This window comes from Clupea harengus, chromosome 6 (assembly GCF_900700415.2).
Source record: "Clupea harengus chromosome 6, Ch_v2.0.2, whole genome shotgun sequence".
Classification (NCBI taxonomy): Eukaryota; Metazoa; Chordata; class Actinopteri; order Clupeiformes; family Clupeidae; genus Clupea; species Clupea harengus.
This window is the reverse complement of record NC_045157.1, coordinates 28,108,434-28,125,166: the sequence shown is the minus strand read 5'-3', so window position 1 is coordinate 28,125,166 and position 16,733 is coordinate 28,108,434. Positions and strand designations below refer to the sequence as shown.

The following is a 16,733-nucleotide window of genomic DNA, read 5'->3' as shown; positions in this document are numbered from 1 at the left end:
TGATTTTTTTTTTTATCAGTGCCTCTTTTCTGTATTGCATAACATTTATTCCTCCACTTCAGCTTGACCTTTGAACTTCATGTTTCCGTCAAATGTTCAGGGCTGTAATGGGATAGTACCACTTGAGTCATCGGCTCTTCTTTTAGAAAATAAAATAATTTCTAGCTGGATACAATCCCCTAATGCAGGCCCTCAAGATACTACCTGCTTAAATACTTCTGGGGTTTCTCTTTCTTTCCCTCTGTGTTTGCCCGTATTAGTTTCTGCATGTGTGTGTCTGCTCGTATTAGTTTGAAAAGACAGCTGTTGGGGTCGACTGGGGATGGAGAGTACAGAAATCATTAGCCAGGATCTTGTCCAACATATTTTAGGGACACTCTTGCAGACCTTGGAGACCTTAAGCAAAAGGACAGTGAACCTGATTTTCTTATGAACTCTGGTGGCGGTGTTCACGCGCAATGGAATTTCCTGTGATTTTTGGAGGCGACTCGGGACACAGTCTCCCTGAATCCCACTGAACAGGAGTTCGACCCAAATGACTACCGCACTGCTTCAACAAAACATACATGTTACGCAGTCTGGGTGGAACCTGGCTTCAAATGTAGGAGATTGCCAATGCCAAAGTGTATGTGTTAAAAATTGTAAAAATGTTCATAGTAAAAATATTTAGTGGTTTACTGGACAGGCCCTCCATGCAAATATATGTTATTACTGATAATACTACAAGTCAAGTCTTACTGGCTTTTGTTAATGTTACAGCAAGTACTATTTTTAAACAAATGATTTAATGTTTGTCTTACAGGTCATATGAAGTGCAGGCCTTGTTGAATGATCAACTCCACCAATAACCATACAAATAATATACAAAACCTGCAAACAATTATGGCTTTTTATTTAAGATGAATGAATATTGATCCATTAAATCATAAACATGAAACATTTATTGACAGGATGTTTTGTTTGTCTCATTACAAAACTGTGACATCACTCAAGAAACTGAAATACTTATTTTAAAACTAAGTCCACCATGTTCCAGAATGCATCATGAAATAAGATATACTGTATGTAGAATACAAAATGAAGAACATCAAAGAAATATGGAGAGAGGGTCCATTTACCTGTAGGTACTATTTCACAGGAGGCACAATGCATCCAATATACAGAACACTTCCAGTACAGTATACATTTTTGGTTCCTATCAGATTAAAAATGACTATTCACAAAATATACAATTAAATAAACATGAATGTATCAGAAGATCTGTTATGTGTTTTGACTTCAGGAGTATTAACTCCTCAGTGTTGGACTTTTCTAAATCATTCATATACAGTACATTTGCAAAGGCTTTTAATCGTGCTTGGTCAATGTGTGACTCGTGATTCACAATGATTGTATTTCTAGAGATGTTTTTTTTTACTCATACATTTTCAGTGAGTGTAGCATTCACAAAATAGAAGAAACCCTTTACAAAACAAAAAAAAGGTATAAAGTTCATTTAAATAATGTACACGTTTGCTTTGGACAGAACCCAAGTCTGAATACTGATATTAGCTTGATGCATTGGAAAAAAAAATGTCAAAGCATCTCTTAGGGTTGTTTAATACTGCTTCCCTCGTAGATGAGGACTTTTACTCTTTGGTCAGCTTTAGCCTTCTGAGCAACAACAATAGCAAGAACAGAGGGAAAACAATACTGTACAAACAACACCAAACAATAACTTATTGAACAGGACCACTACACGTTAAGGTTTCAGCAAAGACCTTTAGGATCAAAGACCCAAACTGCCACAAACTAAAAACTTCACAATGTTTTGCTGAAAAATATTTTAACTCACACAGATATGAACTGACAAGTCATCACTAAATAACAAGAACTTCTTAAATGTTCGTCTGGTTCCAACAAGACTAAAATAAAGAACGCAACACGGGGAACCCTGCACCAGATATTATTTGACATCAATAGACAGCACTTTGGTTCCTCAAAGTGAGAACGTTTGAGGTTGACGAGTAGAACGGACTAAGGCAAGCAATGTTTCAGTTATGAGATAAGTGCATAGAACAAAAAGTGGTACATACTAGGATTTATAAACTGGACATTATGGTGTATGTATGATGGTCAGTGGCCCTTTGCAAATATGAATAAAAAAAAAATTTGAATCTAATGATCTCATTAGGTATAACATAGTATCAGTAGTGAGGTACTTATCTCCCATAACGTTTTTGCAGGTGCAGCAATATTACGATTCAAATTCATCTGACCATATGATACAAAACTGAAAATGGGTACATTAGTATTTATGTACTGCCTAAAACCAGATTATCCTTTAGAAAAAAAACAGTGTGTTGCCAATAATTCCATTTAATCCAAAAATTATTGAATGAACAATTTGAAGTTGTAAGACTTGTGCCAGTCAGAGACATTATGCTGAATTGTAATACACTGATATGACCAACCATCCTCAGATATATTCTCACATGCATTTAATCCCCCAAAGTGCCAGTAAACAGGTTCTTTTTTTCCCCCCAAATGTAGAGAATTCAACAAAACAAAAAACAGACAATGAAAGCCAGTCAGTTTGAGAGGACACGTTTTCTTTTTTCCAAAGCAGAAGCCTACTCTTGTTCATGAGCAGCATTTACAGTCATGTTCCTGTGTAAGTTAGGGTTCTGACTGTGCCGGTTCCGGCTCCTGACCGAGGAGAACGTGGTGTCGCAGCCTGGAACCTTGCACTTGTGCAGGAGACGGAGATGAACTGTCTTGTAGTGTGCCCTGAAGGTGCCTTTGTTGCTGTACACCTTCTGGCAGAGTTGGCAGGTGATGGGGGAGCCGGCCTGCAGCTGCGGGGTTTGGCACCCGGGGGAGCGCTCCCCGAGCTCTGGGCCCAGGCGCTCATTCACCCCCAGGCTCAGCCCATCGCAGCTCTCATCGCTGTCCTCCAGGGGAACCCCCTCCTCACTGCCTCCGTCCGAGTCCCAGGAGGAGTGGCCGCTGCCGCGAGAGGCGGCTGTGGTGCTGAGATCCAACACCGCCTCGTCCCCCACTGACGCCTCTGCCGAGGGGTCCGTGCTCTCGGCCGACTTGCTCATGGGGAAGACCAGGCCCATGCGGTTGTGGCCCTTAAAGATCACTGACGTCTGCCCAACGTGATCCTTCGCGGAGAAATCTTGCCGGAAGTCGCTGGCAATTTCCCTGCAAAGGGAGGACGTGGAATAGATTGTGCTGGACGCTCCGTAGTGATCTTTGGTCAACAGCTTGTGGTGAAGGTTCAGGTTGGCGCTGTGCCTAAAATGGGAAAAATGGGAAAAATATATAAAAATATTGACCTCCAGATATAATCAAAATTTGTATGTTAATGATACTCTCATATACTCACACTTATTTTTATGTCTATGGTACTTTTGTCCTTAATTTTAATAGGCTCAAATAACTATTCAGCTCAGAATTTTGCTCATCTAAGGTTGCCTCACCTGTCTCTGCTCCTCCGGGAGGGGAAAGCCGCGTTGCAGCCGTCCACAGTGCACATGTGCATCTCCTTCAGGTGCACGTTTCGGTAATGCATTTTGACGCTGTAGGGATTTTTGAAGGTTTTATTGCAGATCTCACAGTAATGGGGCTGGTCGTCTTTGTCATCCACACACATGGAGTGAGGGTCAGTCTCTGCATCGCGATCGGCGTACTCGTCTGCGCAGACCTCCGTGTCTTCTTTCTCGCCGGCCAGTTTTTGAAACAACGGTCCGTTGCCCATTCTGTGGTTGCCGTCGGCATAGACAGAGTCGCAGGGCTTGTCCTGCAGCGGCTTGTTAACACAGCCGTCATCCTCTGGCCCATCCATGGCATTGCTGTGAATGTGGTGCTCTCTCTGTTTCGGCGACATGCAGGTGATAACGCTGCCCTCCGCGCTGAGCCTCAGCCCCGCGTCGACAATGTGTGAGCCATCCTCCTCCGTACTACTGTTTGCGTCCACATTTGAATTCTGCATGAAACTGAACGGCCTTTTCAAAGCGTTGGATAGGTTTTCCCTCTCTGCTGCTGAAAGTAGCCCTTGATCTTCACCGTCGTTGGAGATCTGTCGCCCAAACGCCCGACCACTGCCGCCCGACTCCTCGATTTCCCTGCCGGCCTGAGTAGCCTCGTCCTCCGAGTCGCTGCCGTCTGCCAGCTCCTCCATGTCCTCCACGGCTTCCTTCTCAATCTTGATGGGCATGCTAGACTTGCGCGATTTTTTCTTTGGTAGTGGTTCTGAGGACGCCTCGCTGACAGCTGGCTTCATGGGGACGGAGGATGAGATGAGGGGCAGAGAGGGGAGGGTTCCTGGAGTGTTGGCGAGCTCTGCCGGGGTGACCAGGCTGCGGTAGAAGGGCAGCACAGGTTGCACCGTCTTTAGATTGGGGAAGAGGATGCCGCTCTGGCTGATGTTGGGGAAGCTGCTTTGGAGCTTGGAGTCGCCGTTGTTGACCATGTAGCTGGTGACCGAGCGGCTCTCCACGCCGGTGGAGATGGCGCAGTATTCGGCCCGCTTCTCCTCCTTCACCTCGGACGGGGAGCCGGTGTGGCGCACGTCCTTGTCACGGTTGTTGCGGTTCATGGGCATGTGCAGGCGGGGGTTGGGGTTGGCGCTGTGGCGGTTGCGGCTGCGCAGGGAGCTGAAGACCATGTTGCAGCCGTCGATGGTGCACTTGTGTTTGATCTTCAGGTGGACGGCGTTGTAGTGGATCTTCAGGGTGCCCTTGTCGTAGAAGGTCTTATCGCAGGCGCTGCAGTACACGCGGCCCTTCTTCAGGCCACCGCTCTTCTCCAGGGACCTCATCCTGCTGTCTGGGGACATCTGATTGACATCCGAGCTCACGGAGGACGGGCAAGGGGTGGGAGGGCCGTCCGAGTAGTTGTCACTTGTGGGAAAATCCTCGGCTTCTTTTTTGGTGATGGCCATCTCCAGGGGATTGTCGGCCCGCTCCATATCGGAGGTGAAGGAGGCAGAGCTGGAGCCCAGGAGGCTGCTCTCCCCGGGCAGTCCCGCCTCCTCCAGGCAGGCCTGCTGCTCCTGCCTCTGCACCGCGTCCATCTGGAGCGCGTTGGGTGTGGAGCCCAGGACGGGAGGCACCGAGTTCAGCAGCTGGAAGGGCAGCATGAAGGCCATGCTGTTGATGAAGTTCTCAAAGTGGTGCACGTTGCCCGTGCTGAGCTTCTCCACCTTGGTGGGCAGGTTGGGGCTGCGCTGGGTGCTGTTCTCAATGAAGGTCCGGATGTCGGAGTTGGTCCGGGTGCTGGGTACGAGGACGGCCTGGCTCTCCTTATCCTGGAGGGCCATCAGCTCCACAATGGACTTGGTTTCCCCAAAGCGCAGAAACTGCTGAAGTGTGGCGATCTCCTCTTCGAACGTCATAATAGCCCACCGGTCTAGTACCTTCCCTGCCACATCCTGCCAAACACAGAACAAGAAAAAAAAGATTCAATGATTCATATCATAAACCAAATCATTCAAACTAAACGATTTAGCACCTTTCATCACCTGTCAATTTGATATTTACATTTATTTTGACTATTTGAAGGTTGTCTAATTATAGGAACTATTTATCCTTATCGTTGCCATTCATTTCAGTTTGCCTTTGCCTAATGGATCTCACGACGGGGCTGAAGATCAGAGGACAGGGAGCTGCCTATTGATCAAATGCCTGGGTTGCCCAACTCCACAGTAATTACACCACTGCGGTCATGCTTTGAAAGTCCTTTGAAAGTCATGATGGGAACTTCATGCCGTAACCACGATAAATATTTCATCACACACTGGCCGTTCGAGGGCCTGTTGAGGATTCTGATTCTGCGCTCACCATTAGAGGGGGCTAACATGAATCACACATATCACCCACGATACCTCATGGTCAACTAATAGAGCTGATTCTCCTTGGTGGTTCCCTAGTGGGTTTTGAGGAAGTCCTTGTGAAAAATTATATTTACACATTTACGCAATATATATTTACACTCCAGGACGATTTCAGCAATAATCCAACAATAAATAGATCTAAGTCTGGGACTTCCAAAAGGGGCAGTTGGATAAGCCTGTGTGGGTGCTCTGTGTACAAACCTGCAGGACGTATCCACGGATGTAATCCTGGAGGGTCCAGTCTAGTGCATTGAGGATCTGGATGACCTCATCCTGTTTGAGAACGCTGAAAAGGCGGTCCAGAAGGATCTTGAGGCGCACTGGGATAGCCTGTGTCCCGTACAGCATCAGACTGCAGATGTCAAACACCACATTGGAGTGGACGATCTCTACTTGACTGCCCTGATACATGTGGTGAACCTTCAATTTACTCAGTGCTAAAAGGAGACAAAAATCACAACACATTGTTACCGTCAGAACATTAGAAAATGTATTTGTTTTTTAAAGTCAAATCTCAATCAGACTACATGAAATGCATGGTTGTTTTATTCCAATTTCAAACTGCACACACGATGCGAGAGTACACAGACTTGATTATTTAAATTCATCCTTACCATGAGCTACCCATCCATGCTTGCAATTTTCACATTGTCGCCTCTTTAGTTTCCCAGGTTTGAAACTATCACAATTACAGCTCACCAAGGTACAGCAAATAGCCTGTTCAAAGAAAAGAGAGGAAGAGTCAGTCACTCCCAGCAGAAAATAGTGTGCATTGTCATCTTTTGTGTTTCACTACAGAGCTGCTCACTGAAAAAGGAAATGATGATCTTGACATTGCACCACAGAGTTACCCATCCTTATTAATTATTTCACACTGAAGAGCTGGCCAGGTGTCATATGTATGCTAAAATCTCAATCTACATACAGACACAAACTCACTATTCACTCAATCACATTCAAACATTCCGTTTTTTTTTTTTTTTTTACCCCCTCACGTGAGATGGATCATTTGAAACACATCAACCTTAAACCACCCCAAGATATATCTGCTTTTCCATTTCACAGGGCATTTCATTTCACGATTTCCACCTCATCCTTAAAATGAGAGCCCCTCCATTCTTCAGCAGAATAGAGTAATCTGTCCCATGAATAAAAGGTACAAGCCAGAGTTTGACGCTGTGTCTTCTTTTTTTTTTTTTCTAAGATCACTGTGCCCAGGAAAGAATATTGATTGGGGCCAGTCAGCGAGGCCTTCCCAGCGAATAACTCAAGCCTATTCTCTAAAGAGCATTGTAGGGAACCAAAGGGGATTATGTTAGCCGCTGCACTGTGGGGCATGTCACACCAGACGCTCTCCTCCAGTGTGCGGGGGTGTCTGGGCTGGGCTGGGGGATGGAGAGCGGGGTGAGATGCAGCCAACACAGCTGCGGGGCAGTAGAAGCCACGCTCATCCTCTCTAACAAAGGAGGACTTGGCCACACCTGGACCAGCCAAGCCATTTGAAGGGGGGAGAGAGAGAAAAAAAAAAATCAAAGCTCCGGGGCCACTGGCGGCTAGATGACGTTTTATAGTCCATCGGGAGGGCTTGGGTTCACCTAATGGGGCTTATCTCCCCGGCGGTGCACTCCATATTGTGTTTGTCGTGTTGCCTGCTGATGTTGCGCGCGCTTCCTGCCTGCTGTTAATAGAGGTATAAAGAGGTGGGAGGCAAGCGCGTGTCAGGGGCTGCTTCACGGTTGGGGCTGACCCTGGGACGTCTCATCACAGCTTCATTCTATAGTCCACACAAAAATCAAAGCCCACATTTCAAGGCATCAGGTGGAAAACTGGATGATGGAAAAATACGCTGTTTTAGGACAGCACATGCATAACATTTGATGTTCTGACACATTAAAATCATCTCCAGTCAAATGGGCCATTAATTAGTGTGGGGAAGCTCGGCCTCCACAGATGTATGTGCCTCAGGGGGTGAGGTCCCCCCTTTGAGCTGCTCTGACACAGGGGAGCTTGTGGCACAGCTGAGGTGGAGGGGATGCTGAGATGACAGCCTAGCCTAAGCTGGGGCACCAAGAGTTGAGCACGGAGCTCACCATGCAAGTCCAGCCATGTTCCGTAAGTAAATGAAAAAGACTGTGAGGACTGAGACGAAAGAAACAAAGAAACAAAGAAAGAGGACTGAGAAGAAGCAGCTTTCTTTTTTGTTACCTTAAATGTCAAAATGATGGGCCCTTGTTAACTGAGACTATTAGCAGTGCCAGTGTGATTAAGCTTCATATTGTCAATAGCCTCCCTTCTGGTTACCCATCCCCAATTTGAGAGACATATTCAAGCCAAGCCAACCCGAGAGCGCTCTAATAAATAGCTGTATTCAGTACATTTTCATTTCAAGAGCAGTGAAGATAAATCTTTTGACACAGGACCTGTTCAAATCACTGTCATCAAAGAACTACTTGGTGAGACTGAAAGCAAACCCTTTGAGATTTTTCCTGTACCTCTTCCAACGTGATAAATAATGTATCGGCAGCGTGTTTTGTAATCCTTAAAACGGAGCAAGTATGCAGGCTGATTTGGTCAACAGGGAGGAGGAGCCCTTCACTTTGTTAATCAAATATGACTCCTTCTTGAGGATAATTACCAGAAACACTTTAATGCGAGCTTCCCTGGACCCTGTGAGGCACCTGATTTTCATTTCAAAGAAGAAAAGCGAGGGGCAAAAAAAAAAGCCCCGCGTCTTAAAGCAGCAAAATCCCGTCATTATCAGCCACAGAGTGAACACGGGCCAATTAATGTAATCCCATTACATGCATGCGGTTCCTCTGCTGTTACGTTTAATGTAGATCTCAATCAGTCAAGCTGGAGAATGACAGGAGGAAATTCCATTGTTCGACGTTTGAGCCGATTTTTCTTAATTAGCTATTCATTTCATGAAAGGAAATAAATGACACGAGTCCCTCTGTGAAGTCATCTTGACATGGGACACATACATTCCCCAGTGTTAAAAGAGTTGGGTAAACCATTTGAAAGGGTCAAAGTGAAGGTGCTAACTGTCAACAGAGAGAATAAAAAATAGCACTTTTTAAATAGTGTTTTCTGTCTTTAAATGGTGTTTTTAGTCAGCGTGGATTGATTTATATGCTGTGTATATATGTAAAATATTCTTTTGCAAGGACATTTCCCTAACTAGTGTACACATAAAATGAGAGCACTGTAAAATGGTCTCTTTTTAAAAGCCCACATAAAACATTAATTATATTAGCATTTTGTGGTTAAAGAATTTCAAGGAATACACCACATTCATTCAACTATTCAGGCACTTAGCTTCTTATCTCCTGTTCTGATAAATCAAATGTCCTTTTTCATTTGGTCATATTCTGGGGTAGACGAGAGAATAAAACTTTCTTTTTTCCTTTGTTTGAGTGTTGATGCTGCCTCTCAGCTCCTGGGTGTTGTATTGCCTGGCCTGGGAAATGTGAAGCAGATGTCTACAGAGGTGTTCTCCCCAGCAGGAGCTGTTATGGCCTCCCTCTCAACATGCCCTCTCTCAACTCCAGCACCAGCACCACACATTGACAAAAGGAGATGGATATCGCTGTTCTTTTGTTTTTGGAAAGAGTGAATTTGAAAAAATAATCTACTCTAATCAGTATTTTTTTTTTTTTAATTTTACATGATTTAAAGTGATCAGTCACACCAGATTATTTAGTTCATGGATGTCAGCTATTTAATTTGACCTTGAAATAAAATATTTTGATGACAATTACATATCACCTCAATTTACAAAGGGCTTTAGCTCAATTAAACCATCCATATTAAAACAAAACTGAAGACTAATGCTAAACTATAAAAGACAACTAGTGAGTAATTAACAAAAATATAGAAAATCTAATATAAAATAAAGATATAGTAAATAAAAAAAAGATTTGTATGATTCATGCTCTTTGCATATCATTTCATATAATTGAAGCACAACTTTTTCTTTCTTAACTGACACGAAAAAACAAACAAACACGAAAAACAGTCCCTTGCCAAAATAAACATTTAAATGCTGAATTAAATTCAATCCAGACTTAGCACACCCCCTTCATACAAGCACTGAACCGGGCAGGAAAAAAAAGAACGACTTTCCACTAAATATGTTGCAACTAATGTTCTCTTCAGGAGTCATAAATCTGTGGGCTCACAACCGTCTGCACTCATTTGTTCCAATGAAATGCTCCTTAGTCAAAGTTAAAATGAAGCGGGCCCTCTCCAGGGACGCGGGCCAGCTCTCGGGTGGGGAGTGAGGGGAAGAGGGCCTGCGTACCATGAAGCCCCAGACCCTAAGTGATAACACTCGCCTGTGGGAGGGAGGGAGGGAGGGAGAGAAGGAGGGAGAGAGGGCCACTGAGGCCAGAGCACCAGATGCAGATGCCCCTGATACCTTTCCACACAGCCATGAACAGACACAGGAGCAACGAGCCAACGCACGCACACACACGCACACATACACACACACACACACACAAAGACACGCTTGGAAATACTCCTTTGTGGTAGTCTTGACAAGTGATGTAGGCCCAAATAACTATATTAAGCAGTCTTTCACCACATAGCCTCTCAATTACTTCACTGCCAGCAACACGCTCAGGCTTCCTGAAGATTTAAAAACATGCTCCATTTGGTCTGGGCCACTGCTGCTGTACGAAGAGGTGCTCAGGTAGAACAGTAGAACATGAGGCAGGAAAGGATAGCAGCACCACAACACCACAACACCAGTGTCTATGCCCCTTCCTGCACAAGGCTACTGTTCACACTCACAGTGAGGCAGAGTGTGTCCAATTGTCTAGAATGTTAGTTATTTGGTGTTTTGGGAATTCGGGAACTCAGTTCCCAGTCGCCTCTGGGTCAGGGCCATAACATCCTTCGTGAAGAAAAAAAAATTAAAACGGTTCTCTTTGGCTCTTAAAATAAATCCTGCCATATGTACATAATAGCCATGCAAGTTTATAGACTCAACAGCAATTGCTAAGCAATATTCATAACAAGTGTGGACAGCTGCGGGCCGACAGTATTGAGTGTCCTTGTTGAAATAATTTACTGTAAAGCAAATCAATTAAGCTAAATGCTACACGGCTGGCATTGAGTGCCAAAGAGACACAGCCTCGATAATAACTACAACTGTCTCTAAATATTTAAGGGGGAGGGTGGGGAAGTGTGTGTGTGGTGGTGGGGGCAGATTTTTGTCAGGAGTCTGTGTGATTCATTTAAGAATGATTTGTTTCGTTTCTTTGCCACTGTCCACAAACAAGTTTCCCTAACCAGATCTGAACACGAATCATGACAGAGATATTCCTAAGATGTCTGCTGAGATATTAAACAATTAAATACAAACTATGATACAAAACATACAACCTGTAGCTTTGTTGGTGCTTGAATAAAAAAATCAAATATGATTCTAAGATGGATGCAGACCAAGACAATGACAGTATGTATAGATGCACAAAGAGTGGCAAAGTCGATGGATGTTGGCGATAACCAAGAACAAAGTGACACAACTACAATTTCCAGACACAACAACCACACTGAATGTTTAAGGGATGACCTAATAAAAGTGTCAGAGACCCCACAAGAACACACAGCAGCTCAAAGTTTTCCTGGTGACATCAGTCGGAAATATTTGCCTCCTCATACTCAAATTACTTCATCGTAAACCGGCAAGACACATCAGAACTCTATCTATCTATCTATCTGCCTCAAGTATTTTCCTATGTTAGATCACAAGAGGTTTTGTCTTAAGATAAATAAGAGTAGGACTAAATACAGTACTGTAGTGTATAGAGCTGAATATGTATTAAGTTGAGACTAAAAATGTCTCCTAAAAGATAATTTACCATAAATATTTTCTAAGACAGAATCCAAGGAAGCCATATAGTGCCTTATTCTTTTCTCAGATATTGTTTTTTATATTTATTTAAATTATATTTATATTACATGTTAGATATAATAGGTCACAGGAAATCTACTACAACAACAAAAATGATTAATTTCGATGTAATAACTAAAGTTAAAAAATTGAGGAGAATTCGAAGAGAAACAAGTACACCATTCACTAGACAGACAGACAGACAGACAGGTGCTGCAAGAGCACATCATACACGTACTAATCTTGAAGACACAACTGCAATGTCCAGCTGTGTTCTTAGCCTACAACACTACATCATGTCAAAAAAACACAAACAAACAAAAATAAAAAGCATTGATCTCTTCATGACAAATACTAAAGATTTAAAGCAGTGATGATTTTACCTGGATCTCCATGTGAAGCTTGTGCTGACCATATGACCATAAAAACCGATCCCAAAAGCAGACGGAAAAGCACAAAAACAAACAAAAGCCCCTAACTGCTTCCACCCACCACCTCTGCCGCTTGCAGTGTGGAGACAGTGGCAGCTCATAGACCACAAAGACAGGCAGTAAATGAGAGGAACATGTTAGTACACTGCGTCTGAGAAAGTTTGGCTTCGAGCTATGCACTGATTAATATCAGATTCTCCCCAACTCTCTGCCTCTCTCTCTCTCCCTCTCTCTCTCTCTCTCTCTCTCTGCCTCTCTCTCTCACTCTCCCTCCCTCTCCCTCCCTCTCTCTCCCTCCCTCTCCCTCCCTCCCTCTCCCTCCCTCACTCTTTTTCCTCACCCTGCCTCTTGACAATCTTGTCACATCTGGCTGACAAATCCTCGCAAGCCGCCCTCTACAATGGTGGTGCGTCGGCAGCGGTGTCGGTGGTGGCAGGAGAGCGAGCGCGCAGTGAGGGGCTGCACGGGGCCTGCAGCGGAGGGGCCCCTGCGCTGATGGACCATCATGAAACTAATGAAGCCGAGTGCGGGGCTCTGAGGCTGCGGTGCCCGAGCGCAGCACCAGGCAGCTCAGCTCAGCACGCCCTGGGGCCCTACTCTACACGACTCGCAGTTAGCAGAGGGAGGGAGGGATGGAGGGGAAGAGAGAGAGAGAGAGAGAGGGGGGGGGGGGAGAGAGAGAAAGGATTCACACAGACAGCCCACACAGTTCATAGGGACTGGGAGGCCAGAGGTTCACCTGCGGAGGAGGGAGAGACAGCTAACAGCACAGACAATACAGCTCTAATCTCTCTGTTGAGCTGCTGCTGCTGTTGCTTGATAGACTTTTCTAGAAAGGTGCTACAGCGAAATGTGAGTGTCAGTGCTTTGCCCAAGTGGCTTTAGAGGGCTGAAAAATCTTTGAAGAGGTGCAGCACTGTCTTAAAAAAAAAAAAAACACCCTTCTTTTCCTTTTTTTTTTTCTCCTGTGGAGATCCTTTGGTGTGAGCGGAGACAGGGAACTCCCCTCCTCCTGATCACTCCTGTCCTCAGAGTTAATCGCTTATTTAAACATTTTATCTTTGAAACGGCACACAAGAGGGAAGACAACGGGGTGGGATCCTGTTCAAGTTCCACACTACAAGCCTACATACATGACTACATATGATAACAAGGAAAACAAATCAAAGACTTGTCAACATAAAATCTTCAGGAGTCAAAACAACACTGATGCCTCCAGATAAACTCGGTAAAAGAGTTTGGGAAGCGCTGAATGAATGAAACTTGACTTCCTCTATATCTGATGAGTCTTGCATGAGTTTGCTGACAAGCTGTGGTTGTCCACAGTACAAATACAGTACAGTACAAAGCTGTCTGCCATAGACACTTACACAAACAAGCACACTGACAGCTTGGCTAATTGTTGCATTAAGGCTGCGACAAAACATTACGCCGGTCTTAAATTACATTCCAATAGTGCCTGGCTTGCAGCCAGCTGAGATGGACTAAAAGGAAAACATGGCAATGTAGGTTTTTTCTTTGAGAGAGTGAAAAGAGGAAAAGGGAGAGAGTGAAAAGAGGAAAAGAGAGAGAGAGTAAGTAAGTGTATGAAAGAGAGGGGGAGAGAGAATGAGAGAAAAAGAGAGAGAAGGATAGCTACTCAGCCACAGTGAAAGTAAGTGCCTAAGCTAAACAGCAACAGTCTACAAATCATTAGATATGTTTCTCTTTCTACAAAAAAAGGTGTGAATTTATCACTTTCCGTATCATTACAGAAGGATTATAGATTGTCAATCATTCAAGAGGTATGAAACAACTCATTATATTTAAGTTTCTGCATTTTCCTCCTATGTTTTTTTTTGTAGTTGAGAGGATAATCAATTTTTGTGAGCATGTGAGATGTTAAATAAATGAAAAACATCCATCAAAAGTTTTGAAAAAGATTAAGATAACAAAACTCCGCTTGGCAAGCCAGCCCTACAGCTCCTCTCTGGTAAGTTTTTCAAACCCATCTGTAAAGTGAAGACATTGTAGAGGACACAGGAAAGAGGAAGAAGAGCGAGAAAGCGAGAGTAATGGAGATATCTTCCTTACCTGCGACATTCTTATGAAATGGATGTTCCCAGGCAGACTGTGTTGTTTGCCATTCCCTGCGAGTCCCTACAAAAGAAATGCCTCCAACTCTCCTGTCTGCACAAGTAGTACGGCTGCCGAGCCGTCACACGCCGCTTCTCTCAGGCTGTCGCACATGAACACTGAAGCCTCACACAAAACACACACACACACTCACTCACTCACACTCTCTCGCCCTCACACACACACACACACATTCTTCTTCAAGCACTACCTCGCGTTTTAAAAACAACAAACGTGCCACTCTTACACATGCCTTCGATCTCTCGGTCTCTCTCTCTCTCGCTCGCTCTCTCTCTCTCTCTCTACACTCCTCTCCCCCTCTTCCTTATTTTTTCTGTCCGTGGTCTGGCTCTAAACTGCTCAAGATGTGCAGTGTGCTGAAACTGGGCACAGGGGATTGGAATGAGATCCTCCCACCCTCCCACTCGGCGTTCTCACCTCAGGAGCTGCCTTCTCTCTCCCCGGCGAGCCCCAGCGTGGTGTGTTGGAGCATGCCCCCCCTCCAGCTCACCCCCACCGCCCACAACACACACACACACACACACACACTTACACACACACACCCTCCCCCGCCGAGTCACAGGGCAGTCCCCTCACAGCTGGCTGGAAGAGGGCATGACACTCATCTTTCACAGAGATTTGATCAAAAGGAATCACAAAGGCTCCAGGCTCTCCTAATGCAGTCAGGAGAGACTCTACCTCTCTGCTCTCTCTCTCTCTTTCTCTCCCTCTCTGCTCTCTCTCTTTCTCTCCCTCTCTCCTTCTCCCCGGCTCTCCAAGGCAGCTTGAGTAATGCATTAAATCAATGCAGCCCTGCACAGAGCTCACCCTAGAGTTGAGCTCTGACTACGGATGTGTGTGTGTGTGTGTGTGTGTGTATGTGTGTGTGCGTGCGTGCGTGTGTGTGTCTCAACACTGCTCTGTGAACAGTCCCGATAACAAGTTGTACCTTGTGCTGACTGGAACTCAGCACCGCCTGGACCCAGTATCCCCAAACATGTAAGTGCAGGTCAGTTGCCGGTGATTTTATTTTTCCTTAAGTGTGTCACTATCAGCAATCACAAAAGGACGTGCTTATTTAAATCACGAGGCTCAAACGGCCACTGTCCAAATCACACCTGGCACAAAATACACACTTAGCAAGTAGAAGAGGTGTGAGGGCTGTGATGGGAAAATATGGAAAAAAGATTTAAAAAAAAAATTAAAGTTTACTGTGAAGAAGCACAGGAGACCTAAATCACTCAGAATCAAAAACCAAAGCCCACCTATCAAGGTGTTGAGTTTATGACAAAAAATCTTATGACATTACCCCATTTTCCTCTCTAATTGGACCTAAGTACACATTTCCAAGATAAATGGAATTGAAAACAATGGTCAAATGGGTTCTGTGGCTAAAACGGGATATTCTGATTGGCACGATAATGTAGTGGAGGTCAGACCATTCCACTACTTCAACTTCATATGAGAAGCTGTAAAAACATCCTCTCGCAAGTGGAAGAAAAGGAGGACGACCACTGAGCAGGGAGAGAAGGCCAGAGCGAAGCAGCCCGGAGGAGGAGAGCGAGGAGCGGAGAGGAGGGCTCCTCCACCACGGCTCCAACCCATTAGGCGCGGCATTTAATCCACAAATTACAATGCAGGTTTTAACAGGTATGTTTTGACTAACTGCAGGGGCTCTGTAATTGGGAGAGGAACACCACCATGAGGCAGTTAGGGAATCTAATGGGCCCGAATCTTCATCTCTTTTCAAGTTTTATCAACAGACCCAGACCAGGCCATACCTATTTAATGTGTAACTAATAAACCTTGAAATATTCAATTAAAACTGCATCACTTACTGAAGATCAAAGCTTTTATTTTGTCAGAAGAAAATTTTTATGAGGTTACACTCGGGATGCTTTTCAACCGGGCATGTAGCACAAGATTGAAGTGGTTGTCCTGTCGAGAAAAGATGCCAGAAACATTTTATTTATTCCACACCCAAGGGATGCATACAAAATCAATCCCAAGAAATTGCTGGGATTAAGAGGCTTCTGGATGTAAAATTGCTGTTTTTAAACAGAATTACTCCAAGATGGGTGCCTCCCTCCAGGGCAGTGTTCACGGTGGGGCGTAATGCATCAGTGCATGTTTATCCCGACAGGTCTAGGTGGCTATTTAAATGTTTGTTTTGTGCCCACTTGGGGAAACAGCCATGTTCACATCTGCACTCCCTGTCTATGTTCTTCAGAAGATGATGTAAGAAAAAAAAATTTACTATTCATCAGATGATCACATTTGAAAGAATAGCAAGTATGGTTTGTTTAGGAACTATCACCACCAAATCAATTTAAAAAAATGCCAAATCACTGTTTTTGAAATACAAATATACAGAAGTTGACTGTTTTGTTGTAGTGGAACAAAA

The 16,733-nt window shown here is 44.5% G+C and overlaps 1 protein-coding gene across 3 annotated transcripts in view; it reads right to left on the bottom strand.

Moving 5' to 3' along the window:
- Positions 1–875: 875 nt before the first annotated feature.
- bnc1 (basonuclin 1) overlaps positions 876–16,733 on the bottom strand; it is a 29,396-nt gene continuing 13,538 nt past the window's right edge. Inside the window, exons 1-5 of one of the 3 annotated variants that reach the window (XM_012814836.2) lie at positions 14,288–14,753; positions 6,496–6,598; positions 6,083–6,318; positions 3,468–5,419; positions 876–3,282 (exon numbers count right to left, since the gene is read on the bottom strand). In XM_012814836.2, coding sequence (XP_012670290.2) covers positions 2,613–3,282; positions 3,468–5,419; positions 6,083–6,318; positions 6,496–6,598; positions 14,288–14,296 — 2,970 coding nt within the window. In that variant the 5' untranslated portion in view covers positions 14,297–14,753 and the 3' untranslated portion in view covers positions 876–2,612. Of the gene's footprint in view, positions 3,283–3,467; positions 5,420–6,082; positions 6,319–6,495; positions 6,599–12,166; positions 12,427–14,287; positions 14,754–16,733 lie in introns of those variants that run through there. The other 2 variants (XM_031569636.2, XM_031569635.1) reach the window with 2 other exon arrangements.